Source organism: Falco punctatus (genome assembly GCF_963210335.1).
Source record: "Falco punctatus genome assembly, chromosome: 5".
In the NCBI taxonomy this organism is placed as follows: domain Eukaryota; kingdom Metazoa; phylum Chordata; class Aves; order Falconiformes; family Falconidae; genus Falco; species Falco punctatus.
Genome location: NC_137584.1, coordinates 87,722,510 through 87,750,265, shown reverse-complemented (window position 1 = coordinate 87,750,265; position 27,756 = coordinate 87,722,510). Strand labels below are relative to the sequence as shown.

The 27,756-nt window shown below is 43.9% G+C and overlaps 1 protein-coding gene across 3 annotated transcripts; it reads left to right on the top strand.

The window, feature by feature from the left end:
• The first annotated feature begins 723 nt into the window (after positions 1-723).
• LOC308064119 (aprataxin and PNK-like factor) lies at positions 724-22,778 on the top strand. 3 transcript variants are annotated; one of them, XM_080388079.1, is made up of 7 exons: positions 724-901; positions 2,994-3,171; positions 5,832-6,220; positions 13,145-13,270; positions 15,710-15,756; positions 17,010-17,048; positions 21,816-22,778. In XM_080388079.1, exons 1-7 carry the CDS (start codon positions 759-761, stop codon positions 22,019-22,021), a joined length of 1,128 nt encoding a protein of 375 aa, XP_080244205.1. In that variant the 5' UTR covers positions 724-758; the 3' UTR covers positions 22,022-22,778. The 3 variants fall into 3 exon arrangements, with proteins under 3 accessions (XP_080244205.1, XP_080244206.1, XP_080244207.1); XM_080388080.1 differs by lacking the exon at positions 724-901 and adding an exon at positions 2,135-2,557 and having other exon boundaries at positions 2,990-3,171; XM_080388081.1 differs by lacking the exons at positions 724-901; positions 5,832-6,220 and adding an exon at positions 2,144-2,557 and having other exon boundaries at positions 2,990-3,171.
• The last annotated feature ends 4,978 nt before the right edge of the window (positions 22,779-27,756 follow it).

Sequence of the window (27,756 nt, the reverse complement as noted above, 5' to 3'; positions counted from 1 at the left end):
TTTTGCTTTTTGAAAATGTTACCAAGTCAAGTGGCTTTCAGACAGTCTGATAAATAGTGTATGGAGCAAGTGGGATTTTTCTTAGATCTTCTGTTGTGTATCCAGTTAGAAGGGACACGTGGGTCAACATCATTGTATAGTAGATAATAACTACATATAACAAATGAAGTATCAGCCTTTACTGTAGCTGAGATCCCTGGATGGCTACTTACCTTTTAGTAAGTAAAGATTCAAACTGATGGCATTACTTGCAGTAAAGAAATATGTGTCGAACATGACTTTGGTGTATTTGCATTGGTTTTGCAGCCAAGATTTAGAGTGTGGTTTATTTCTAGAGAAGTAAGTTGAAAGAAGGGTAGCAAGACTTTTCTGGGTTTTTAGTTGGTTGGTTGGGAATTTTTTTTTTGACAAACAGGTGTTTGTTTGTTAAACCTGCTGTTTGTCTTTACCTCTACATGTGGAAACTCTATAGCAAGGTGCTGGTAAGGCTCTTCTATGAAACTTGAAGTTTGTAGCCTTTCAGATATTTCCTCCAAAGGTCTAAAGAGGTTTTTTTACTGCATGAAGGTTTCTATAGATGTTTTTTTTTTCTGAGTGAGGGGGAAGTGTGGGGGAAAAAAAAAATAATTTCAGGCAATGGACACCATCCCAAAAGTAGGTAGTTGTCCAGGCTGCATTTGAAGGGCATAACTGGTACAAACTTGTCATCTATTTCTTCCTCCCCTCTTTTGTAACTGGGAAAAGGTACTAAACAGTAAATGTTTTTTCAGGTTCCTCTTTCTGGCGATAATGAAAGCAAACCATCAAAATCTATTCACAGAAAGAGAGTGCTTCCATCTTGGATGCTGGAAGGAGACCCCCTGGTTCAGAGGATTTCTGAGCCTCTAAGGGAAGGAGGTAGGTTTGCAGTGTAGTACGTTTGCACACCAATATATATTTATGTGCTTTGATATAACTTTAATTGTAATGGTGGTGATAGAAAGTATTAATTTGTTCCTTCTCTTCCCATGCTCCATGCCTGGCAGCCAACAGAGACTGACTTCTGCCTCCTTTGTCATCAGTCCTGGGTGTGACAGAGCTCTTTCTGATCAGTTTACATGGATGTGTTTGGCAGAGCTGGAAAATCAGGTGGCAGTTACCTATTTGATTTTGTTCCTTTCAATGCAAGCCTCATAAACTGTTAACCAAAACCGCTGCTCAAATGTAATTGCCTCGGGTGTGATTAAGAAAGGGCAAAGTCAGAATTAGTATCAACTGATCCAGACAGCAGCATTTTTTCAAATTTTCATTTGAAAGTGAAACTATTTTCAATAGTTTCATTTGGTAGGCAGTTCAGAATGTGAGTCAAAATTTTTTCCCCCCCTTAACTTCCATATTCCTAATGCTTGTTTAAAAAACCAGAGACAAAAAGCACTTGCATATAAAGGTCTCTGTTTTAACTGTTAGAGCCTCACTCTGTATCACCAGAAACTCACCTTGTGTACTTGACTTAATTAAATTACTTGTCAAGTGCATATTTCCCTGGTTTTAGAAAAACAAAATCCAAAATTTTCATTCCCTTACAAAAATATAAATGCATGCCTAATAGTTGCATTTTGGATGGAACTTACAAAAGTACCAGGAACTTACAAAAGTTTCCCCCCCCTTACTTCCCCTTTCAAACTCTAGACTGTTCCCTGCTGGCTTATTCCCTCGGATATAAAAATTGCAGGTACCAGAGGACCTCTGCTGACTGTCTTTGGTCCTGCGCTAGCGTGATTGCTTTCTTGCCTTTGGAGGGGGTGTATGTGTGTAGGGTGAGGGGTTTCGTTTGTTTTGTCTCCGCAAGTACTGTACTTTTTGATATGTATGTGTATCTAATGCTTGTTTCAAAGGCTGAACGCTTTGGTCAGGTAGCTGTAGAGATTTGAAGCTGTGTGGGCCAGGGACACCTGTGTGCTGTTGAAGGCCTGACCTTGGGGGAGCTAGGGATATGTATGAACACTACTGGAGCTGTTTAAAAAATCCCTATGTGAGGGAATGATTCTAGTTTAGGATGGGCTGCTTTAATTAAACAACCGATCTCTTCTGCAAATCCAAAATATTTCCTTAAAACTGTGGAACGGTTTGCATCTTGCTAAGGTGATATTGGGTGGGAAGGTAGAAAGGTAGAGAGTAAAACTAAGAGGCTGCCCCTTTTTTGTTTTTCTTCTCCCCCTGTCTGTCTTCTTACTGGGAAGGTAACACTGATTTGTGATTTTGAAGTCAAACATTAAAATTTGAACCGTTCCTTGCTTTGTAAACATGACTCTGGCACATGGCTATTTTTTGAAGGGGGAGAGTTTTTGAAGTCTTGCAAAATGGCATCAAGTATTTTCCTTCTGCATGCGTTTTGCAGCAGATGGAGCTGTCTGGCCCTGGCTGTCTCCCAGCTGTATATCCAGCAATAGCACTTCAGGACAGAGATCTTGCGGTTTTCTGAGCTGTGAAGCTTTCCAACGGGAGGCACAACGTTCGCTGTCTTTCTGTTGGTTACTGGCCGATGAAATAATGGGCTGTGATGTGGGTGACTAGGCAGGTGGGCATACCCTGATTTTGCCGTGTCCTAATTGATGTTTGTGTGCATAAAGTGGTTGTCTGAGGTGATACTAACACAAAAGATGTGTGGTAAAAGTTGTCCTTGGACCGTGTAGTTTACTGATCCGCTCCTATTGTGGAAATGAACTTGTCAGTGGCACTGAGACAGTCAATCCCGAATATCCTTTGCCACATATTTATTGTTTTCCTGCAAATTTGCCCCTCGAGCATCTGTTTCATTCTAAAATATGCTTTTTATTCCTGTAAGCAGGGAATGAAAAATGTGTGGTTGAAACAGCACATGCCCAGCGCTGCGACTTCTCATGCTTTTTGCCCAATGTTCTGCTTCAGCGCAGATTTAGATTTCTAATGTGGTCAGGATTTCACTGTAAAAAGTTGCATTCCAAAAGAACCCTTTTGTTTTTCTTTTAAGGTAGTAGAATGAAAAAAGGCCAAGGGAGAGGAGGAAGAAGTAATACGGCGTCATTAAAACCGCAAGTAAATGTGCAGCAGAAAAAGAGATCAGCTTCTGAAGAAACTGCAGAGGATTTTGAAGGTGAAGAGCAAGATGAAGGGAAAAGGAGCTGTCTTTCCATGCCTGTCCCTTCATCTCAGGTAATTTTTTGGCTCAGGGAAGAACCGTGGTATTTCAAAAACTGAGAATGTAGCTCACGGTGTGGTGTTGAAGGCTGGGTCTACGTGTGTTCTGCTTGTAATTTGTTGTTCAGCAGTTGTTTTGAAATGCCAGTCCATTGGAGAGCTCTATAGCGAGGACGGTGGAAGCCTTCATGAGAGTAGGTTTGTTGCACTTCTTCCTTGGGGTCTGGAACTTTGGCTCCCAAAGTTCCACAGGAATACCAGACTTTTCAGCTTTACAGCAAGAGGCTGGTAGACATGGGCCAAAGTACTGGTCCTAGGAGTGGCTTGGTGTGTGGTTTCTTTCTCCGAGAACCTTTTAGGGATAGGTGATGGTATGACACTGATGTAATGTGGTACTGGACTTTGCCCAAACTCGTGCCGTTCTCGGTAAAGTTTTATGGTCAGGGAACGATGGTACATGGCGTAGCAACTGCTGGGCTTTGAAGAAAGGTAGCATGGAGTGTGCTTGTGCCACGATCTCAAAATCTGAGTCAAAAAAGAAGGACAGACAAGAAAAAGTAATCTGAAATCCAAAATGCTCTGTGGCAAGAAGTGAACAGACGCTTCAGCTGGTCAGTCTCTGTGTGTCCCCAAATTACAGCTGCGTTTATAGGCAGTGAAATGCTGCTAGTAATGAAAAGAGGAGGATCGTTATCAAAGTGAAACAGTATTTTGGTGAGAGCAAACTGAGGCTTTCACTGACTTTTCCTGTAAGTGAACAGCCTGGGGGAGGTGTTTCTAATCTCTAGCATTAGAATTGGCTGGATCTGTTCTAGGATCTATAAAACACTTAAAATCCCGTTACTAGATAATGCTTTGTGGATTTTGACACTGAAAACTCTTAGGGTTTTGTTTTTTAATTAAATCTTAAGGTTAGCTGAAACGCGTTACTCATGGCGAGCGTACCCTTCGGGATAGCTGGGATATAAAGTAGTGGCTCTTTTTATCTGAAGAAGTGTTCTGACTTGTGAGCTTCTGTGAAGCCTTACTTATTTTCTCCTGATCATTCTAGAAATATTTCTTATCTGAAGCACAGTGTACTTGCCTTCAGAACTTTGCAGAAAAAACAGTAGGTTAGTTCAAGCACAAGTAATAATCTTAGAGAGCTCTAAAAGACTGGCATTTTGATATCAAAACCAGAATCACGCTGCTGCTGTCATAATTAAGGCAACTGAGAAAATGTCCTGTAGGGTAGGAACTGAAAAGATTCTTAGTTCTTTTAAGTGCCGGCAGCCACCAGGTGGCAGAGAGGTCACACGTGTGTCATAGCGAGTGCCAATAGCGCTGTTGTCTTTGGTTTTCTTTGATTACGACCTGTTTTTTAACTAGTCGTCATCATCATGCCCGTGGAAGTGTTTAGTCTCATTACATACAATACAGGCATGTAATACGCAGTATGAAGTATGTAGCAGAGAAGTCACAAGTGGAAGTGGCAAATTAGAGTCATTTAGTTCTGCTTTGCAAATGAAGGCTTATTTCCTAAGCGGCAGTTGTTTACTGAGCCTTAATTTGGGAGTCTTAATAAAAAAAGTCACCTTTGTCTCCAAGCCGACTTACTAAATATGCTGCTGTCTGGATCATTTGATACTAATTCTGACTTTGCCCTTTCTTAATCACACCCGAGGCAATTACATTTGAGCAGCGGTTTTGGTTAACAGTTTATGAGGCTTGCATTGAAAGGAACAAAATCAAATAGGTAACTGCCACCTGATTTTCCAGCTCTGCCAAACACATCCATGTAAACTAAGTATACATCTCCTGGAGGAGGAACTTAGATCACAAACTGTAGAGAGCAGAAGCTTTTGAATAGTTTGGTAATGTACCAAAGTAGTTCAGCCTTCGATACAGGTCTGCTTCTGGGTGACATCTCAGTTGTTGGGACAGTGCTCTTGTCTTGGTTACGTATCTCGTATCCTTTTTCTAAAGCACACATCTCTTATTTTCAGCGGACGTGTGTTCCAAACTTTAAAATGCAGGATTTGTCAAAAGGGAAATTTTTACTTAATGGTGTCTACTGACAAACTCTTGTATGATTTAGAGTCACAAGCTGAAGCGTTTAAGATTTATTGGGGTGGGATTAAGCTCAAGGTGTGTGTCATGAATTCCCTGTACCTCCTGCATATAGATAAATAGATATCTTCCATCTAGCTTGCTATTTAAGGGATTGAAATTGATTATTGTATAGGAGGGTACGTTCTTATAGAGGCTACTGTATCGTCACATGTATAATCCGCATTCATTTTTCAGGAGCAGTACTTCTAATCGAAAGTTAGTGTAAACTGAAGTCCTTGGACTATTCACAAACGAGGTGGTGAGAGAGGAGCCTGACCGTGTCGTGAGGGAACTGAAGCTGAGGACGGGAGCTCTAGAATAAGTTTTCCTTTAAAGTGCGTGTGTGTTCTGAACTTGAGCCTTTCATTCAGCAGGTGTATTTAGCAGCTAACTTGAGTTTGGAAAGTGGAGTAGAAGATTTTAAAGGCTGGCCCCGATGATCTTTTGAGGTCCTTTCCAACCTGGGCTCTTCTATGATTCTCTCCCTTTGAAAACAGGAATGATGAGGCGGAGTTGACCTTAAAGCTTTTAATTCTGAAGCGTGTACATTTCCAGGTCCTTCAAAATGTAACCTAGTTCCACAGAATGCATCTGGATTTCCTCTTGAGAATACCATGAGAAACATGGAAGGAAATGGCAAGACTGGAACAAAACCCCCTGGAAGTTCTCTGGAAAAAAAAGATAGGCAGCTGCGTAGTAAATTGTCTAAAAGAGTAGGTCAGATCTCCAGTAAAGGAAATAGAATTGAGGACACAGAAAACAAAGAGCAGATTACTGGTTCTACAAGCCAACAAGCTCACTGGGGCAGGACTTCCCAATCTTTTGGTGCCCAGGAAGGGATTCTTGAGCCTGATGCAAATCTGGATTACAAGACTGAGATTTCTGATTCAACCAGAAGTGCAGATACTTCAGAAAGCTCCAAACACAACAAGCGTAAGAGGACACCTTGCATGTATGGAACAGGCTGTTACAGGTAAAGCAAAAATAAAACTAGCTTAAGCTAGCTTGTTATTAAGAAGTACTGTCTTAGCTACAGAAGAGTAAACGGTAAAGCGGTTACAAGCTTTGATTTGAAAAAGATCTTTTGGTAAACGGGGGACTGATGAGAAACCAGTGGCATAACAAGAGTTCTAAAAGTCTAAAAGGAGGAGCCAGGATGTCTTGCTAACTGCCAGTATAGCCTAAACAAGGGATGATTTACTTGAGCAAATTGAACAGTGCAGTGTCGTAGGAAATAAGAAACAAAGGTCCACTTTAAAAAGAAAAGAAAGAAACCCCGCTGTGTGTAGAGTACATGTACCAGCAGGGAGAAGAGATGTAAATGATTGAAATGCCCAACATAGACCCTGTGGGCTTATTTTATTAGCAGCTGAAACTTTTATGAAAGATGAAGTTATTGCATGCTTTGTGATCTGAATATTTAAAATACTTACTATTTGTTATCCCTAAATAATGAAGAACTACTTTTGTTATAACTTGGCCAGTCTGCACTTTTGGGTTTTTTTTAAAGCGTTCGGACCCCCCTTAAAACCCGAACAAGTCACACTTATAAACTCCCTGTTAACCCTTCTCTGGTCAGTACCCTTACCTGGTCAGTGTCTTTGGTGATACTTCAATTGAGGGACAATATATTATTATTTTTTTTCTGCTACTCATATCCTCTCGATTCACGGTGAAGGATCTGTCATACAGATGTTTTGTGCGCTACAAAGGTTGCAGCAAAGTTCAAAAACTCCAGTGCTGCGTGCCTGGTCTCCTGCTCGTTCTTTCTGCCCAGGCAAGGTCTGTAGTGTGGTGTGTTAATGTATTGAATGGAAGATAGGAATCTAGAGGTGTTCCTGAGGCTAGGAAGTGACCAGTGACGTGCAAACTGCATTTTGGAGAAGGTTTTGAGCTCCAGATAAATCCATGTACATTGTAAGCACAAAAGATAAGGCTAATCCAGGAAGCAGGGGGGCCTGTGATTATTTTTTAAAAATTATTATTACTATTATTGCTTTTGTATTTTTTTCCTCTTCCCCCAAGCGGCTTGAGCGATAGTAAAACCTGAGGTTGCTCAGAAAACAAGCCAGGACAAGTAAAGGGGTTCTTGTATGTATTTGGCGTGCCTATTGTTGCAGGTAACGGTATATCAAAAGCGTAAAGCTGTCGCATTAATGAACGCTACAGACTTCAAGTTTACACGTAGCATACTTTCACGCATCTCAATTTTTGCCCTTAATGATTATGAGGGAAACATGTTGTATTAGGCAGTCAAGCTGATCCGGTAGTCCAAATGCAGCCTTTAGTTTGCTCCAGCTCCTTTTCTTTTTGCTCAGACAAGTTTTCCCCTGTGTGGGGGTTAAGCTGGTGTAATGCTCTGACATGCTGAAGGGTTCCTAATGTTTTGGAAGGCAAGTTTTAGTTACAGGTAATGTGGAATAGGAGTCTGCAGGTGCACATTTCTTCTTGGGTCTTTATTCTAAAACATTTGGCGGCAGCTCTTTTGGGAAGCGTTGCTTTATAAGAAAAAAGAATGCTCTGAAATAGCACATAACAAAATCTTACTTTGTTGGAGAAATTTGTAAATAGGAAGTATCAAACCCTTCGGTTCTGATGTTCAGGAACTGTCATGAGACAAAACCTGCTTGTTTGCAGCAAAGCAAGGTGCTTTGTAGTCTGTCTTGGTGGGCTTGCATTAAAAGCAAATACTAAGGAGTCATTCTGCATCGATGAGATGGCTGTGGTGGAGTAAAGCAAGCCATTGCAGTTACCCCTGTTTTTGACAGAAATGTACGCGTGTGTGATGTGAATGGACGCTTTGAAGGAACACATGGGTAGCGTATTCAGTTTTTCATGGTGTGGTGTTTTCCTTGAGCAAAACCTGGTTTGTAGAGTTGCTGAGGAAGAGAAGCTGCTTTGAGTGCTCTTTTCAGTACAATGAGTAGTTGGTTTTCGTCTCCTTCCATTCACCTTATGAAAGGTGTCTTCTGACGCAAGGTGCTGTAGGAGTCAACGTCTCAAATGAGGACTGCTTTGGTAACCAAGCCATTTCCTTAAAGTGTTCTTTCTAGGTGAGGTTTCATAGTCATCAAATGTCATTTATCCGATAACTAAATGCTCTTCAGTTTTCTAGTCTTTATTTTGTGAACTGCTGTTGAGAGACACTTGCCTTCTGGATATGACAGGCACCTTTGGTAGGTGCCTGGCAGAACAGCACAAACTGAAAAGATGAAATGTTAGTTTAGTTGATTTTATTAGACGTCTCTTACACAACACATAGCTGAAACATTTAGGAAATAACTTTGTAACCCATAGCTCAGTTTCTTAGTTTATGAATTGAAAACCACTGCTTTAGAAAGAATCCAGCTTGATTCACAGCTCTCGCTCCAGACATGATTCTTCTTGTTGTCCTCCTCAGTGTGAGATTCTCTTTCTGTGGTAGTCTGAAGCTTTTACCAAATCGAAAGAAACTGCTGTTCCCACTAGGAGGCAACGTGCTCTGTGTATGTTATGCCTGACTATATTTGTTGTCAAGGAGCTGACCCTTTGAATACTGTCTTTGGTTCATTTTCTTGTCTGCTGCTTGTTTTTCCCAAGTTAGAAGAATAGGGAATTAAAAATAAAACCCAATCCGAACCCACCCCCCGATTTCAAGGGCTGCATAGTAGCGGTGTGATACAGCTGAACTCTCATCTCTGAAACTGTCATTCACAATTTTGGTCCAGGGTTCTGTCCTTTTGCTAGCCGGTGATACTGTTCTGTGCTGACTGGGTGTGTGTGAACCTTTCCTGGAACTGTCAAAGCAGGGCACGCTCAACCAACCTTTGGATTTGTGTGTACATTTTTCGAAATACTTTGATCTTTGTTTGTTTGTTTATGAAAATCAGTATTTTTCATTTCACCTTCAGCTTGTACCTCTGGCAGCTACAGACTTGCATCTGTCTTTTTTTGAGACCTGTTTTCTAATAAGACTTACAATTTAGAACTTACACCGCAGGTGTGTGTAAGGTGTTTGTAACTTCAGACTTGAATTCCATGGCTTTACAGCTAGTGCGGGTAATTCATTATATTTTCACTACCAGTTTCTTTAGTAGGCTGAGAAAATAAGCCCTTGGGGTGGCAGGAGTCTCCTGCATGTGATTATGAAGAGCCAGGGATTCTGACCTTACCACTTAAATTTGCTTTAGAAGAAGCTTTTAAGATGCTCTTGGGAGCTGCATCAATGAAAACTGTCTTGAATATTTTACTGAGCGACACTCAGCTTCTGCTTGAGATGACTGCATCGATTTTGAAGAACTTTCTAAGTTTTACTTGTGTAATTATTTGTGTAATTTTCTGCAACGCAAAGCGCAGGGACACCAATTCAGAGCTTCTGTATATGTTTATGAGAAGGCAGGTCTCCTAAAACTTTATTCTTAAAATAGGCTTTTCATTGGTTAATTTTTGTGCAAGTAAAGCTTAATGATTTTCTTTTGATCATACTAATGACATATTCCTATGCAGCGAGGTTTTGTTGTAAAACTAAATAACTTTGGAGTGCAACTTCCAGCATGAAAGATGGTGCGCTCTTACAACCGAGATCTCTTGTGTTCAAAAAAACCCAAACAACCCTCAAACAAACCAAAGTCCTAATAAAAGGAAGAAGATTTTTGCAAGAAGGGATAATATTTGCTTAATAGAAGCTATGCACTTCTCTGCTGCTTTTCATTTTGCTGGATATTGTTGCACAACATATAGAAGTGGAGTGAGTATAAATTATCCACATCAAGGTAGGATAAACTATGATTTTTATTTTTTTTTTCTAGTCCTGAGCATCTGAAGTAGGACATGTTTAAGGTGCTTCACAGGTAAAGTATAATAACTTGAGGAGCATCATCCACTGGCCCAAAAAATCCTGAAGCCCAGTGATAGGAAGCATACATCAAGACCCTTTCCTTTTTCTTATTGCTTCCTCCTATACTCTTTTCTCTCTTTCCTCTCCTCTCTCTTTCTTTTCTCTCCTCTCTCTTCTTTTTTTTTTTTTTCTCTCCTGCAATAAGGGCTGTTTGGTATTGGCCAAATAGCTTTTGAAGTAAATTTTTGAAAGGAACTGGCTGTCACCTAAAACAGAATAGGGTAGCTAATTGACAGCTGTTAGGCCTTCTTTCCTTGGTGACTAGGATCTTATTGTAGGAATAAGTATTAAAATGATTTCACAGAGCATTAGCTGCTTCTGTATCCCTTTGAGAAGATGAATTGTGTTTCAAATGACCAAATTAAAATTCTAGCTAGTATTGCTAGCAAGTTAGCTCTGTGCATTTAGAAAACAAAGCAAGCGGTCTCTAAAATTACTTGGTTTCATCCCATTTATTTTTGAATGGCAAAGGAAGTAGGCAGCCAGCCTGAATTTGGTGATGTTTCCCGAGAACTTGTGGAATAAAAGACTGCTAGATGCAACTTTGCAATGATACCTAGTGAAACAGTATTGACTTACCCTACAGTCTGCAGAAATTAACAGAAAAGACCAGGACGAGGCGTCTGTCAGCTGTGTAAGTAGATCTGAGGCACACTGGATCTCTGATAAGTAACTCATGGAAGAGTTGATCTGTAGCTTGCTTGCTGAGCTTCCTGAATGAAAGGTACCAGGCAAATGGAGATGTAAAGTATTAATACTAAATATCTAGTCTTTGTTTTGGTGCCTGAATGGTTAGTAGAGCTCACAGCACTCAAGTAGTCATTTTGCCAAAGCTGTAACAAAAGCTTTTTTCTTATGTTGTTAGTTGAAATGCTGAAATTAATACTGTCTGTTCCGCAGAAAGTTCCAAAGAGCCGGTTGTGAATTTAAAGGAAGGAGTGCCTGTGGTCAGTGAGGGAGCTGTTGTGTATGTGGCTAGCTACATACATGGTTCTGGCTTTGTGTTTCTCAGTGCAGCAGTAACAAGTACAAATTAAAGCAGTACTCGCTCTAGTTTAAAGTTGTTCCTCTTGCTTGAGGCAAGCAGGTAACGTTTATAATTTGCACAAACATGTTGAAGTTTATGTGTTCTGGGCATTGATGTGGTAAATCACAGAAGTCTTTTGCGGATATCTTTTGGAAAATCATTTCTTAAAGCATCTCCCATTTCTTGCTTTTAAATACGCTTGAGAAAAAGTATCTCTAAAAGAAATCATTAGGGAAAAGTAGATTTGCTTTTAGTACAGTATGTTCACACTGTGACATAATTTTTATGTAGTGTCTTTTGATCTGTCACCTGAATTTCTCCTGAAGTCATGATGTGTTTTTCTGTGTTCTTTTTAGCATCGCTTTACAGAAAATCTTCACTAAGTGATGTTGTTTATAGTTGCCGTGTCTTGTACGGTGTGCACGCAAGCCTGTTGCCTAGAAGCAGTAGAAAAGGCCTTTGAATGATGCATATATGTGTATTCACTGCTTGCTCACCTTGGATTGGACTAAGTGTTGTAGAGCACGAAGTCATGGATGCTGGTAATGCACTCTCATCACTGACGTTGGTGTGGCTCCGAGTTGTGTCTTACGGTACAACTTCATGTCGTCGTTGTGATTTGGTATTTCAAATAAAATGCCACGGTAGCCAAGGCAAACCTGAGAGCACCATCAGTGTCATGTCCAGTAGACTGCTCCGTGTTTTGCCAATTGACAGGGTCGGTAGATGGCACACAGACACCAATACACAAAATAACCTTGCTTTACTGTTTGTTTCAAATTAATGCCGAAAATAAGGCATATGCACGTACAAAAGGGTTAGCCTACGATACCCTGATTCAAGCGGTGAAAGAGATAAGCAAGGCAATGCACCCGATCATTACTATTCACCGTTAGCTGTAGTGATTAAGACAGATACATCACCAGTTGCCCTAATACATTACCATCACCCAGATCCGCAGTCGCTGGGGATCTTGTTGCAGCAAGGATCTGGAGAGCCTGTCCCGGCAGCTGGGAAGTCCTACGCAGGGCATCTGGTAGGTGAGGTCTCCAACGTCACTGCGAGAGGCTCCGGCTTTTATACTAGGGAATAAACAAGTTCACATAATTTCAAATGCAGAAACATCTGGTTTCACTCTCCTGTCAGATCCCACCAAAGCCTGGCCAGGGCTCAGGGAGGACCCGAGGGAGATTCCTGTATCTGCTGGATTTTAACCACAGAAAATACCTGGTTTCATGGCCCTGACCACCTGCCTCTAAGCAAGGCAGGACACACGGTATCTTCACTAATGATTATATTTTATCTGTCTTTCGCTAATGGTCATACATAGTTAATGATCGTGCATATTTCGCTGATGTTTGGATACTAAATATATTTAATGTTTGGTTGGCGGGTTTGTCTAGAGGTCAGCTTTGGCTCGGGGCCTGTTGCTCAGGCCTCAGTACTTCATCCCTCTGGAATAATACGCTGGCATTTGAAGTATTCAAGTGAGAAGTACCTTTCATACGGAACAGAATGATTGAGACGTATTGCCTAAAGCTCACAGGCGATCACCGGAGAGCGTGGGAAGTCTCCAGTGCTGCAGTTGCTCCGCTGCCAGGGGTGATCCTTGCGGCTTGAGCTGAGACTTTGCGAGAGGTTTGTATGGCACTTGCATAGCTCCAGAGGGAGTCCTAACGAGCCAGCTGCTCAGTAAGATTCGTGCTATATGACTACATCAGGAGATTGTGTATGTGTTGGAGGTCTGAAACTTGGAGCTGGTGGGAAATAGGAGAATTCGTGTTTTAACCTCCTGTGGCATGTGCTGAGACAAAACTTTTCTTCTCTTACCCTGAAAGCAGGTCTTAGATTCTGCATAAAATTAAAAGTTAAAAGCTGCTCTTTCTGTAACCACAGAAAAATGAGTTGTCACTGATTCAGTAACACCTTTCTTGTCTCCACTTCTTGCGTAAAAATGGAATAGTTGGTTCTTGATCTATCTTTGTCTTTTGCAGGAAGAATCCCCTTCACTTTCAGCAGTTCAGTCACCCTCACGATGATGACTATCATGAAACCGAGATCGTAACTCAGGATAACAAAGATAACCGGCCTGAATGTCCGTATGGAACGGCTTGTTACAGGTAAGAAGCACTGTGCAAAATGGCTTTCCTTGTTTTACCGGTTAAGAATGTTCTCCCCTGGAGTTGCAAAATGGCTATAGGATAGTGATGTTAAACCTCGACTGTGGCCTTCCAAAATCTGCTGTGGACAGACTTCTACCTTTACACCACCCAAGTCTGTGCAAAATTTTTTTTGTGATTTCAGCCGGCGAACCTGAAGACTTGACTTTTGAAACCTATTCAGCGGCCCAAAAATCAAACCTTTTTCACTTTTCAACATGTAGTAAACTGTTCTTCTTGTATAGAAACAATAATTTATTGTTACGCGTTGTTCCTGATATGTAACTTTTAGTTCAGATATTGATAAAATATTTGTTGAGGTTTTGTACAAACTCTCTGTTTTAATCCGTATTTGATGTGTAAGCAAGCATAATTTAGGTACCAGCAAGAAAATGCAGTTCATGGCAGACTGCTGCTTCTTTTAACCACTGTTGATTCAAAAGATCCTTTTGTTCCATGTGTTTCTCAACATCTAGGTTTTACACTTTTATTTAGCAGAGTTTCATGACTGCTTTGTAATTGGTGCAATGGACAAAAGGATATATTTTGAGGCAACAGCCCTTCTGTGGGGGCATACTGAAACGAACAGCTGCTGTTCAAGATTGTGCTTGAGCAAAAACATTTTCTCTCTCTCCTGGGAAGTGTGATGATCCTAAAGAGCGTGTTCTTCACAAAATGTAAGAAAATGAGGGTAGCTTTTAGGAAAAAGCCATCTTACGTTCAGCTAACACAGAAGTATTTCTCATCTGAAAAACATCTGTGAGATGAATTTCTCATCTCGGGAGCAGGAATCTGGGTTTATACCGGTCATGAAATTGCCGACATGCTTTCCAGGAGTACAGCGGAACTAAAACTGTCTCCCCTTGCAGGTAAGACAACTCCTGTGCTGCATTAGTTGATCTTTTCTTAATCTGCGTTTCATTCTTTTGGGGGTAGAAGCAACAGGTGTCATTTGAAGGGTTTTCATGTTATTTTTGTTGTCTTTATCTGCTGGCTACTACTTGAATACCTAATTGAATTATCTAAGTGCTATGCCTTGAGTTGGGATCAAATGCTCTGATGCTGACAATACTTGCAAAACACTGAATTAGGCAACTGTTTTTGTTTCAGTACAGTGTATTTAAAAAAAGGTGTACTTGCATGTTTTTATTCAGATAACTATCCCTTCTAATGCACATGTCATGTACTTTGGGACAGCAGTAGCCATAAAACTGTAAATCAACTTGAAGTATGTGAATTTGTCACGTTATTTGACATGAAAATAAGGTATTTCTACTGAAGAGTATGCTGGTTTTGAAGGATAAGAAAACAAATAAATAACTAGTTTTACAAGGCGGTCTTCACAGCAAGGGTGTTTTGTAAAATATCCCCAAAATTCTGCAGTTACAGAAATCAATCTTGTGTTTCAAGCAATGTCACGTGGTATGTCATTCTTAAATAGTGGGCTTTCATTCTTTTCAGAAGCAAAAATTATGACAACTGATCCAGTTTTCTTCCAAAGTTGGATATATTTTTTTTATTTTCTGCAAAACAGTAAATTGAGCTGAAACTATTTTAACGTGCAGCCTTGAGAAAAGCCTCTAATGCACTAACACAACAGATTAGCACGATGTAAGTGGGACTGAGTTAAAATATTAGAACAGCATTGGATAACTGCTTGGGGGGTGGGGGTGTGTGGAGGGGGATAAATCAGCGTGTTGTGACCTGGATCACAGCCTGAATGAGGGGAGCATTTACTGCAGATCCCAGAGTAAGTTTAATTTTATTTTTTTCATTGCATTGATGCTGTTTTTTAATAGAAGACATACACACTTGTATGTTGAACTTTCTGGATTGCAGCAGCATATTGCAGAAATGAATAATCTCTCTTAACAATCCTTCTATGTCCTTTCCCTGTGATAGTACTTTGCGACAAGCAATAATTTTCCCAAACTATTTGATTTGTAGCTTTATGTTGCAGAATATTGAAGCTTTGCCTGGGTATCTGAGACTTGTGATGCACTGGGCGTGCATTGTGCTTTATGCACCAGAGGTTCATGTTCTGGTTTCGTTTCTAGTGAGAGTAAATAATTGGATCAGTTCTTATTATGCTGAACAAATGCATCTCATCTTACAACTTTGGGAACTATCTCATCTCTTGGTTTTGATCAGCTTTTTTTTTTCTTTTTTTTTTTTAATTGAAGGCCGAAACAAGAGGAACTCTTACTGAACCCTATTTTTTTTTTCCACCCTACATTCGATATGCTGAGACACTGCAGTAAAGCACTGGTCACAGAATTTTATTTAAAAAAGAAATTAAAATTATTCACAAGATACAAAGGAGTTCTGGGAACTTGCTGAGTTCTTGTTAAGCGTGGAACAAGGTGGCAAATCAAGCTTGTACTGTTTTCTTCTTTGCAGGAAGAATCCACAGCATAAGCTAGAATACAAGCACAGTGCACCTCCAGGTAAGCCAAGTTGTTCAGTATAGCTGAACGAACCCCAAACCCAGTAATCGATGCCAAAACCTCGGAATAAAATGCTTTAAGTGAGTAACACTGCATTTGCGGCTTGCTCTGTGTTGCCCTGCGCCCTTGCTCTTAAGCATGAGGTGCTGCCCTTGACACTGATAAGGAAGTTCAGGTTGCTTGGCCGCTGCACACTTAACATTCACTTTTTAAAATGTTTTTCAACTGAAGCAAGATGGTCTGGGTCAGACACCCTTGATGTAGTTTGTATGCTTTGTATCTTAGGATCTGAGAAACATGCCACGTGGCAAGTGGCTGTTTTCATGAGTTTAACATGTTTTATTGAAAATTAAGCGTGGTGTAGTGTGATCTTAGCAGCTCTCTCTATTCTGCTTCCTCCGTTTGGAGCTGGAGTATTACAGTGAAAACAGGGAATACACTAAAGTATTTCTCAACATTTCAAATGGATACTGCGGTAAATTTTCTCTATAGCTTTTTTTCCCATCCCCATAGCATGTATGTTCTGTTGAGGCTTGGAGAGGATATAGTTAAAACTGAACCTGAGCTTATATTCTAAAAGTCTTTCTATGTTCCAGTAACTAGACTTGTTGCAAAACACAGGGGAATGTACTGTTTACATTTTGTCTGTTCTTAGAGAATTCAGAGAGATACTTTCAATTTTTTGTGCTTTTTCTTAATTATTGGACTTGGAGGGTTTTTTTCCAATTTAATTCCCAATGCAAAGAACAATGCTTTAGAGCAGAACAGTTATGGAAATGTAATGATAATGCATTTTACTTTAAAAAATCAGGATTATGACGTTACTCCTGCCCATGGCAGCAGGGTTGGAACTACATGACCTTTTTGGTCCCTTCCAACCCAAACCATTCTATGGTTCTATGGTTAATAAGGAGGAATTGCATTTATGGAAACAATGGTGTAAAATATTTAAATGCTTTGAAATACTGCAATTTTCTGCTTTAAAAACCGCAACCAGTACTGATGACATTTGTCTACAGGCAGCATGGTTCCTACTTGTAAGAGTTGTTTATCTGGGTAATCTTTCAAGAATCATTTAATAAAAAAAAAAATAGGTCTTTTGGGGGCAGCAGAGTAGTTTTTACACTTGTGAAGACAGCACAACCATTGCAGCATTTCTTTTAATAAGTCAGTCTTCTGTTGTAGCAACCCCTAGCAATAACCCTTATTGCTATGTTGTACTCTGACCTGACTAATAACGTTTCTTTCTTTAGTAACTGAAAGACGAACACGACAACGAACTTCAAAAAATGGTACGTTCTGATGGTATGAATGGGCACATCATCATGGGATGCAGCTGATCTGCTTTGGGTTTTGGGCATTTAGTAGTGCTGGAGATGCTTGATAACACTTACCCGAGGAGAAGGTAGTCGTTATTTTAGTAAAACTCTCCTTCCTTTTTCACAAGTAATAGTGCTGAATTGGATTTGTGCCAGGCGTCCTGGCTGAGCACGCCTGTGCTTCCCTGGAAGCGGGCAGCGAAACAAACAAATGTTTTAAGGAGAGACGAGTGTGACCAAACCAATTCTTCCTTCCTTAAAGAGGGTTCATAATAGGACGAAAGGAGCCAGTAGTTCATCCACAGCTAGTTAAGGTTACCCCATGAAGACTGATGGCTCTTGAAACATTGAGATATTCCTTCTGCGTTGCATTGACCTCGAAATAACTTTCAAATGATACCTGTGGATGTGGTGATGAGCTTTTCTTAGATTTACTCTGAGGTATTGATGTTACAGGCTTGTTAGGACTGAAGTGTAGAAGAAGGGTAATGCCTTTCAGCTGGGGTCGACATTCACTGTAAACTACGCACGTGTCCTGCAAAGTTTAGTTTCTAGGCATCAGTGAGCATTACGTAGTATCGCAGGCAAGCTGTAGTCTCTCTTGATAATGTAACCTGTAATACTGTGTATGAGTATCTCCTCCATTCACCAGCAGTACACCTAGCTTGCTTTGCGGCTGCCAATAATATTAGCTTACATGTTGCAGGTGCATGGGCTCTAGTTTTAAATATCCTTTAGGTCTGTTTCCAGGCATCTTTTGCCTGGAATTTTTTTTGTCTCAGTTTGGCTTCCAAATGTGAAGCTTCCTGTTATTTCTAAAAGAATTTAAAAGTGAGCTTTGAAGAGCAGTCTGATAGTCTGATAATATGCCGTATTCACTGGCCTGAACAAGGCATGAGGATGTGGAGCTGCTGCCTCTCGAGTGGAAGTGGGAACTAACTTGATGTCTTTGAGATCACCAAGGTGTGGCTGGACATTTCCTAAAGAAATCTTCAAAATAGAGAGATACGCCTTCTAGAGAAAGTAAATTGAAGTGCAAATAGCTGTAGCTTTCTAGACAAAGTGTTTTGGCCTCCATTCTGTTCTGTGACTTGCTTTCCACTCAGAAATGTATTTCCCATCCCATTTCCTTATCGTGTATGTGTGTACTTTGGCTGCCACTGAATGCTTGGTGTGGTTGTATCTGTGCACTAGTGTGTTCTGAGGCATACTTGTTAGCTGTATGCTTTGCCACATCCCATGATGCAAGTACGAGCCCCATCTTGATTGCCGCTGCCTTGCAGAAATGTGCATTGTAGAGTGGTGAAAATTGTTAGCAGCACTGTAAGTGCAGCCAGTGGTTAAGACTTTATAATGAAGCAAGCTGGACTGTGTGCATATCTGAAGCTAATTAAAGCTAATCTTGAAGGTTTTAAATTGTAGCTGTGCCTTTCATAAGAACACCTTCCTTACTGGAACGGTAGATCCTGCGCGTGCAGCTCGTGGCAGGTGGTCAGCCAGGTGTGGCTATGGATGGAAAAGTGCTTCTCTTGTAAGCGTGTAAAACTTTGACGTGGGAGTGAAACTCAATCTGTTAAATTCAGCTCCTCTTCCTAAGAACGAACCAGGGAAAAATTGATATTCCATGCACAGTGGGAAGAAGGTAATTCACTCGTTAAAGTTCTGTTTGTATTTGATGATTTTTTTAAATTTATTTTTTCCCCTCACTATCTTGTTGACTGGCTTGCTTAGTTGTCTTGAGGTCAAAGCTTGTAAAAGGTTGCACTCAGCAAGCTCGCATCTGAGGCGGTCGTCCCGAGCCATGCAAGATCACACAGGCAGGGTTCCATCAGCCTTTATTTCGTGCTGTTTGGCACAACTGCACTGTTAAGCACAGCAGGATTAATTTCCGTACAAGTGTACTGAAACTCCGCCAGCCAAGAGAAGAAGGGTGCCACCTACATGGTACTTGCCACGTTTAGTTTTTAGCATCGTTAGTGTAATTGCTACGAGATGGATTCCAAGTTGCCCATAGAGAATGTGTTCTGTGTTCTGCGAAATAGTCTAAGGCTAATTACTGGGGGAATAGCTGTAAGAGACGAAGGAAAAAAAAAGGAGAAAGGCTAGAGTTACGGTGTCATTACATTGTCACTGCTGAATGACCTTACTACCTTGTTGCTACTGGGACGAACGACCTGCTGTGGCTATGGCCTATGCGTAATTCTGCTACACACTTCTTTGTATGTTATCTAGCAAGCTGATCAGGTCACTTCCAGATACAACCCTGTGGAAAGGGGTGGTCAGCAAGCTTTTTCTCCCCACGTAAAGGACATACTTTCAGAGAATGTTTCAAGGTCATCTTTATAAATACGGAACAGGGGAAAGGCAGGATTGTGCTTAATGAGCAGCTTCAGGGGCTGTGGAGCTGAATTAGACTATAGCAGAAAGAGCTGGCGTGAGAAGACCTGGACGGAAGCGCATCATTTGCTGCTGAAATCTAAACACATTGGTGGATGGGGATGAAAAACATAGTATGCTCCTCGTACATTTGTAGGAAACATATGGAAGTCATCAGTATTTTTTGCAGAATTCCTATTTCTGTTGTAAAATACCTGCAGTGCTCTAAGAGCAGCTTTTCTTTGCTAAGCAGGTCTTGGGCTTATTGTTCTCACAGGCCTCGTCTGAGAAGAGAGGGTTTGTTCTTAATGTATTTAGCATCTTTGTTTCAACGTCTCCCTCTGAGGCGTAACTCCTTCTGCACAACCATAGTCCGTGATTCTTAGAAGAAATTCTGCTGTTATGGGTAAACATGGGCATGATTACTTTCCTCTAAAGTCTGGTAAACAGCAAACTAGCAAGCATCATATGGGATTACAGCTGAAATTGACAGTTGGACATTTTCAGGATTTTCTGCTAGGTGGTGCACAGTATAGATTGCTGCCCACAGGATATCTCTTCAGTTGTAGTATTGGCTGCGTCACACGTGGCTGACTCTATTCGAGGTAGTCATTGGGTGCCTCTGTAGCACAGTTCACCCATAAAATTGTGTAGCTTTGAGGGACTTGACTGTAAATGCTTTTGAAAACCTTGGGTGAGAGCTGCTATAGAGTATAAAATGTTAATCAGACCATAAGATAATGCTGGAATAGTAACATTCCCACTAGCAGAAAAATGTAACTGACAGAGGATGTGATCTGACTACATCAGGTGCTGGTGTTCTTGCTTGTTCACCACACGCATAGCTTGAGTGTCTGGAGCTCTGACCCGAGGTTTCAAGAAGCTGCGAAGACATACGTGAGGTTGGTATAAACATGGCTGATTTGGACTGGGTTGTGTAGCTGAGAAGAAAAGCACATTTCTAGTTTCATATAAAAGATGATAAGAACTGCTCAACAGATAAATGACTTGTATGAGATCATTGACAGGTTATCTCCAGATGAGAGAAGAATGCAGAAAGCGGAGGCTGGGGGGAAAAGGAACAAATAGAGCTTTACTCAGGGGTATGACTTAAGGGCAGCATAACATGAGTGGAATATTAACAGACGGTGGCTAGTTAGGAATTGTGGGCATGTAGGAAAAAGGGAGGTAGCATAGGCTGGTAGAGCAATGGTTGTGCACATCTGGCAAAGTCCAAAAGCAGTGGAAATCAACTTGTTAAAGGTTCACAGCTACTGGTAAGTCAAAGGAGAAGGCAATGCTGCTAGGGCGGCAACTTTGCCCAGATGCTACCGAGTCAGGTAGATAAGGCTTCTTCAAAAAGCAGGATTACCCTGTCTCTGGGAATTGGTTTAAACATGCCAACGTATTTGAGCAATTAAAGGATGACTGCAAGACAAGCTGCCTAAAAAACGTTTAAGAACATGCTGTGAGCAGCATCCATTTCTCATACATAGAGGTTTCCAAGTCTTTGATTCCTGCCAGTACAGAGTATTGTGACATACTGTGAAGACAGAAGGCAATTTGATCACAACGTGTAGGTTGTGCAGAAGATGGATAGGCAGCAGATGAGACAGCAGTGCGATAGAATAGACTGAACTGGGAAATGGGTAGGCTGCCTCCAGCTCAGGAAAGAAGTGTTCAGCATTTGTTGTTTCCTTAACCTGTGTGCAGAAAGGAAGCACAGACTACCCAGCACAGATCCAAGTTGAGAGCGTAGGAGGCGAGTGATCTATGAGATTGTCTTTGCTCCCCTGAAGCTCAGGAAGGAAGTGAATGGGAATTCAAAGCCATGTCAGCTTCTAAAGAGCAAGAGTATAAAACAGCCCTAAGTAAATATGGATGGGTGCAGGCAGAAAATTTAGGGTCAGAATAGCTGTCTAGCAAGAGCTAGGGGCTAAATGCCAAGAAAGATGCCTCGTTTAGGTACAGAAGTAACGGGAAGAAGACCAGGGAAATGGTGTATGCCACTGCTTCAGGAAAGGAGAGTTGTCAGAAGACGTTGTCTGATACTGGTTTCTTCTGATATCAGAAGACGTTGTCAGAAGAGGCCTGATTACTGTTTTCCAAGTGCTGGAAGAAAAGCCACTAGGGAGAACTTTCTTAATTGATCAGACTGGTAAGCCCTGCAGAAGTGGTCAGAGAGGGATGGTACAGCTTTTCATAGTAGTCTTGAAAATCACATACAAAACTGTCAGCATGGGATAGAGTGCTTTAGTTGAGCCTTTCTCCTGTTGAGGAGAGGGGCTAACTAGATGGCCCCTGCAAGGTCTCTTTAGTTCTGTATTTATTATTCATGAATATATGGCGTTGTTGTCCCTACAGGAGAAAGGGCTGTGGAGAAAGACGGTGCCAATGATGATGAACCAAATGAGTATGACCTTGGTGACAGCTTTAGAGGTGATGAGGAAGAGGAGTGCGAACCTACCGACGAAGACTCTGACTGGGAACCAAGTTCAGAAGACAAGGATAACGAAGATGTTGAAACGCTTTTGCAAGAAGCGTCTAGATTTGTTAGAACCAAAAAGTAGCTGCATGGAACGATGTTACAAATGTCCAAGCTGGTTATGGTGAAACATGGATGTGTAAGGAGGGGAACTGCTTTGAAAACTGTTTTTTCCTCAGTGATGTAGGCACTGCAGGAGGATTTTAATGAGGGTGAGGGGATTCAGCAAGGCCTTTCTTTTCCGTATGGGTTTTTTTGTTTTGTTAAGTGGTGGAGCCAGAGGACTGAGCTCTGAAACTTTTTTGTGTTCCCCCCCCCCATCTATCTCTTATGCAGCACCATTGGTATTTCATAGTTTGAAATACAGTTTTAAAGGTTGTTAATGCTTCTTCTTGCAGTGCTTGAAAGAAATACTGGCCTTAAGAAAGGCTTTTCTTTTGCTGAAAGACAGTATGTACAGTGTTGGATGAAGGGGAGTTACACTGCCCACCTGCAGTATCGCAGACTACTTCTTGGCCATCACTGGGGAGTTTGTCTAAATTTTTTTAACGTTCTTTTGAGTTAGTGCAGTGCTACTGGCTTTCCTCTTGGGTGTCATTTCTTTGATTCTCTTGATGTGCAGGAGTTAAATACAGAATGTGTAAATCACTTGAGAACAGTATATCAGCCTATCGAACCGCCTGGTTGTCTAAACAATGATTATGGTGTATTTGCTGTAATTAGAGTAGGACCTCTTCCCATGCCTGTACCTCACTGGAATTATGTTCAGTTCACAACAAAGCTGAAGTCTTGGTGACTGTTTTTTTGCACAATTAAACTTGTAACATACTGCGGAAAAAACATTTGCTTGTGTCTCTGTGATTTCTAAAGACTGTTGGAAGATCTTCCCTTCCGTGTGTTCACAGCACGCCTGAGCTTTCAAGAAAGTAAGTTAAAAATTTTAGTGTGTTTCAGGACAGGTGACCGGAGCCGTGTGAATTTGGCACCTTTTTGGGCAGAGTCTGGAGATTCTGCAGGGGAAGTGTTCTTGTGTGGCTCTGGCTGCCCTGGGAATGCCTGCCCAATGGCAGCTGGAGACAGACGTCCAGGTACACTCAAGCTTTTCAGCTGGGTGGCTTGATGTGCTCTGCTTAAAATGCAGCAGCCGTTGCTGCAAGCTGGCATTGGGCGCTTTTGGATGTGGGGACCATCTTCTGCCAATTGTGTGTCAGAAGCTTCTCTCAAAAATTGTAAAAGTCAAACATGCAAACATTTAGGATGGGCAGCTGTTGCGAATTTGGAGAAGGTCACCTTCTGTTGGCCAATGGCTTACTGTTTGCTAAAGTTATTCCATGCAGAAAGAATCCGTTTGGTGTTTTGTACAGTGTCTGGTGATTTCTGTGACCATAACCTTCCTCGAGCCAAAGCACTCTATATCACAGCATTATTTTGTGAATGGCTATTTAAGCTGCTCACAGGAGCTACTAGCCTTTCCTTTGAAAGCAAGTCAGATCTGGACGCTCCCAGTCAGATCTGTAATCACAAAAGCACGTTTGGAAGTAAACTTTGATGTTGCATGATCAGGACTGAAAAACGTGGGTGTGACCAAAGCAGCACACTGGGACAGTCAAAGCCGTCGTTGAGCTGCTCTGTGCTGGTAGGTCGAAGTTCTCTCTGTTGAAGTGCATTTCCCTGTTCTTGTATCCTTTTCTTAACAGCAGGATGCGTTTTTATTCTTCTGGCAGAATGAACTGGTAACTCCAGGATACTGGAATCCTGATTGAAACTACTCTTGCAGATACAGATGAGAGTACCCAGGCGCTCAGCAGACCCTCAAGTGTCAAGTTACCCAGTATTTGCTCAGTGAGTCAGGAAGGCAGCACAGCTCAGTGAGCTGAGTCTAGAGGTAGTCCTGTGATGACACTGGCTCTGGGTACAGTTTATTCTGTAAATACGTTGTTGAACTAATCAAGGGCACATTCTGACTGTCTGTGCCAATTGCCTCCAAAAGGCAGAGGGTAACATTTCACCGTGCAGAGCCTGCATCACATTACCCTGCAATACACGCTTTTTTGCTCTGAAAAAAACCAGACTGGTGAAATATTTACCCCCCTGCCCCCTCCCCAGCAAACGCATTTTTAAATACTGTACTTCAAACGAAGTGAATAAGAAGTGCTTCTCTTCAGCTGTCACCTGAGAGGGTACCCATCCGCTTTACTAATCTGGCTATAAGATGTGTAAGCCTCTGTTCCCTGTGTGTTGGGGTGCAGACTGTAACTCCTCCCTCCTTTTATCTCGTGGTGCTACAGGCAGCTCTCAAACTGCCCCCAAACTCTCTTTCTGTAACAGCTCAAATGCCTCTCCTTGCCTTCATTTAAAGCCTGGTCAACATGGAGCGTCTGTCCTCAACACAGAGCATGGGGAGAAGTGAATTGCCTTTTGATTTGTAGCATCCTTTGAAGTATTTAAAGGCCTTTAGACAGCTCTTCTGTTAAGAAGATGCTGATGTTAAACAAGTCCATTCACCGGATGATTAATCCTGTGAGACCCTGTTTCCTGAAGCCCTGATCCTTCTTAGCCATAGCCTCTGGCTGCTTTCTCCTTGGCTTATGTCTTTCTGGAGGAGTGATCCTCAGAAACAGGCACTGTTTCAGGTGAGAATGAGAGGAGGCCCCAGCCCAGGCATGACCCTGGGAGGGGTTTTCCACTGACCATCACTAATTGGGTTGAGACAAACCTCTGCTGGCCTGTTCATGGGCACGGCAGGTGAGGGGGCGCGGAGGCCGTCTGGGGTCCGTGCCCAGGTACCTGCCCTTGACAGGGGCTCGAGAGGAGGGAGCTGCTCTGCTGCTCCTGTCGCGCAGTCCCCTCTTTATTGCCATTTTTGGTTGTGGTTGCCTGAATACACATGAACTCTTGGATAATGACTTAATCTTGGAGCGGTACCTGCAATGCAGCTCTTTAGTTAAACTAATGTGACTTCATTTTTAACCTAAATGAATTAATTTTCAAATGAATTTAATTCTTGTCTGCTTTCCTTGCCTCTCAATTCGTCAGTATCCTGCCGTGACATCTGGGCAGCCAGCAAGGCAGTAAGAGATTTCCATACGCTCAGCTGTGGAATCTCACCAAGTTTATTGCAAGTGTCTTGCAAGTTTATCGCCCAATGTATTTTGCTGAAGGGAGTCAGCATGCGCGGTGTTGATGCTGACAGGGAAGCACGTTACAGGGCTTGGCCGAGTGCCCTCTCCCTGCAGCGGGGTGAAGGCCCGCTGCCCTCCCTGCGGCCGCCTGAGGAGGCCTGGGTGGACGCGGTGCCCTGTGCAACACCCCCGCTGTGTTTTTGGAGCAGCTCACGTGGCCGTCCCCCTGTGACCAGGCTCCTCGCGGGAAGGAGTCGAGGGGGGCTCAAGGGGGCCCCTCGGCTCCCGCCGTGCGCGGCCTCCGCAGGGCCGAGCCCGCCGCCCCCCGCGCTGGGCCTGCGCTGGGCCGGGCCGGGCCCGGGGCTGCCCGGGGCCCCGCCGGGGCTGCGGGCGCTGTCGCCTAGCAACAGGCGCCAGGGCGCTCGCCATTGGCTGGGCCCAGAGGCGTCGAGGCCGCCGGCCAATGGGGTGGCGCCTTGTCATAAGAGAGGGAATCGGCGGGGTTCCCCGGAGCGCGTCTGGCTGCGGCGAGGGCAGTGCGCCTCGGCGCCTCCCCGCGGGCGGCTGTGCCCGGCGGCCGCTGCTGCCGCCGCTGTGGCCGAGCCCCCTCGGCGGGGAGCTGCCCTCGGGGCTGGGAGCGGCCCCCGCCGCAACCCGTCCGCTGTGGGGAGAGCCGGCCTGGAGACCCTGCCCAGGGCCCGGCTGGAGCCGGGCTGCGTCAGGACGGAGCCGCCCCAGGCATGGCTTCAGGTGGGGTTCGGCCGGGGCTGAGGTGCGCGGTGAGGGGGGCCGGGTGGGAGCGGGCGGGCGAGCCCTGCCCTGCCCTGCGCTGCCGGGCGGGCTCTGCCTCGGGCGCCGCTGCCTCTCCCCTCGCTCGGGCCGCCAGAGCGGCGGGCGGGCTGCTCCGGGCTCCGGCCGGGGCTGTGGGCAGCCGCTGCGCTGCGCTGCGCTTGGCCCCTCCCCTCCCCTCCCATTGGCTGGTGCCTGCGCGGCTTCGGGAAGCTTCGGGCGGTAACTGCCGGCGCGAGGCGCGCGCGGAGCTGCCGTTAGGCGGCGGCAGTTTCGGGGAGGACGGCCGGGTGAGCCAAGGCCTCGTCCGGCGGGAGTGGCGAGGGGAGAAAGGCGCTTTTATGGCGGAGGCCGGCGGCGGGCAGCCTGCCTGCGGGCCTGGGGCCTGTGCGCGGCCCTGCCGTGAGGAGCCGGCGGGGTGACAGGCCGCGAGCGTGGCGCTCCCGCCGGGTGGTTTAGCGTCAGGCCCCCGGTTGAGAGGCTGAGCCTGGCGTGAGGGAGCAGGGACCTCTGGTGCTGCCTGTTTCCACCTCAAAAGAAAGGCTGAACGCACGCATGCGCCCCTCGGCATTTGAAAGCTAACGGAGTTGGTGAAGGGTGTGCTGTTGAAGTGAGGGGCAGTTAAGACGGTTCATAGGTGCCAGCACCTTCAGAACGTGTTCTTAAGGCAGTTTTTCATGTGGAATATTATGCAGAAACTCTACAGGAGTTTTGTGCTCAGGGAGCTCCAGTCTTCCTGTGCTGATGCGTTGTTTCTGTGGTATTTTAAATGCGTTGTTTTCTGTATTGTATTTCAAGCGCCATAGTGATTGTGCTGTCCTGTCATAGAGCAGCCCGGTATCACAGCGCTGCAGGGGTGTGATTGTTGGCGAAGCGCCTCAGGAGCCCGTTGTCATGTCGCAGTGGAGCAGCCCTTTGTTACGCTGCCGAGGAGGAGCCAATGATGGCAGTGCTCTGGAGGAGCCAGTGGTTGCTTAGTGCTTGGCAAAGCCCTTGGTGTCGCTGTCACAGAGGTGTCCTTGGTGTCACCACGCCGGAGTAGTGTGTCCTGGCACCTCTCCAGAGGGTGGCTTTGTGCCGCCCCAGCAGAGCAGTGGTTAGCAGGGAGCGCCGGAGGAGCAGTTTGATGCCCAGCTCTTCTTGGAGCCCCTTTGCTTCATCGGAGGAGCTGTTGGTGGTGCCACACTGGTGAGCCGTTGATGGTGCAGCATTTGAGGAGCCCCTGATGGCTTGGTGGCGGAGGAGCCCTTTGTGGTGCCGCTCTGGGGGAGCCATTGGCTGCACCGTCCCACAGGAGCTGTTCGTTGTGGTGCCCGGAGGCACCTTGCGTCGTGCTGTGTGGAATGAGCCGTTGTTTGCCCCGTGCCAAAGGAGTAGTTTCTTGTGGCAGCCTGGAGGAGCCCTTCATAGGAGTCCCGTGGAGCAGTGCCACGTTGCTGAGCAGCAGCGGAGCCCGTCAGGGCAGCGGCGTGGAGGAGGCCTTGGTGGCAGCGCCCTTGAGGCGGAGGCGTTGACGCCTTTGTGCTGGAGGAGCCCTTGGTTGCGCAGCCCTGGAGGAGCCTTTCTTTGCGCCGCCCCGCAGGAGCCGCTCCTTGCGCTGCCTGCTAGGGCACCTGTGTCACCTTCCGTTGGAGGAGCCCTGGCTGGCACAGCCCCAGAGGAGCCGTGCATCGCCGCGCCCACGGGAGATCTTCCTGACGCTGCTGGTGTGGTAGGTATTGTACGGTAGGTATTATACGGTAGGGTATAGTCTTGTGATCTTTAAAGGATACTGCGTATTGTGGTGTTTGTATCGCCATGTATGTTGTGGTGTAGTCTGTGTTACTGTATTTTATGGTTTCTTATACCTTGCGTGGTATGTATTGTGTTACAAGTTTTGTTGTTTTGTATGTGTTGAATAGCATGAATT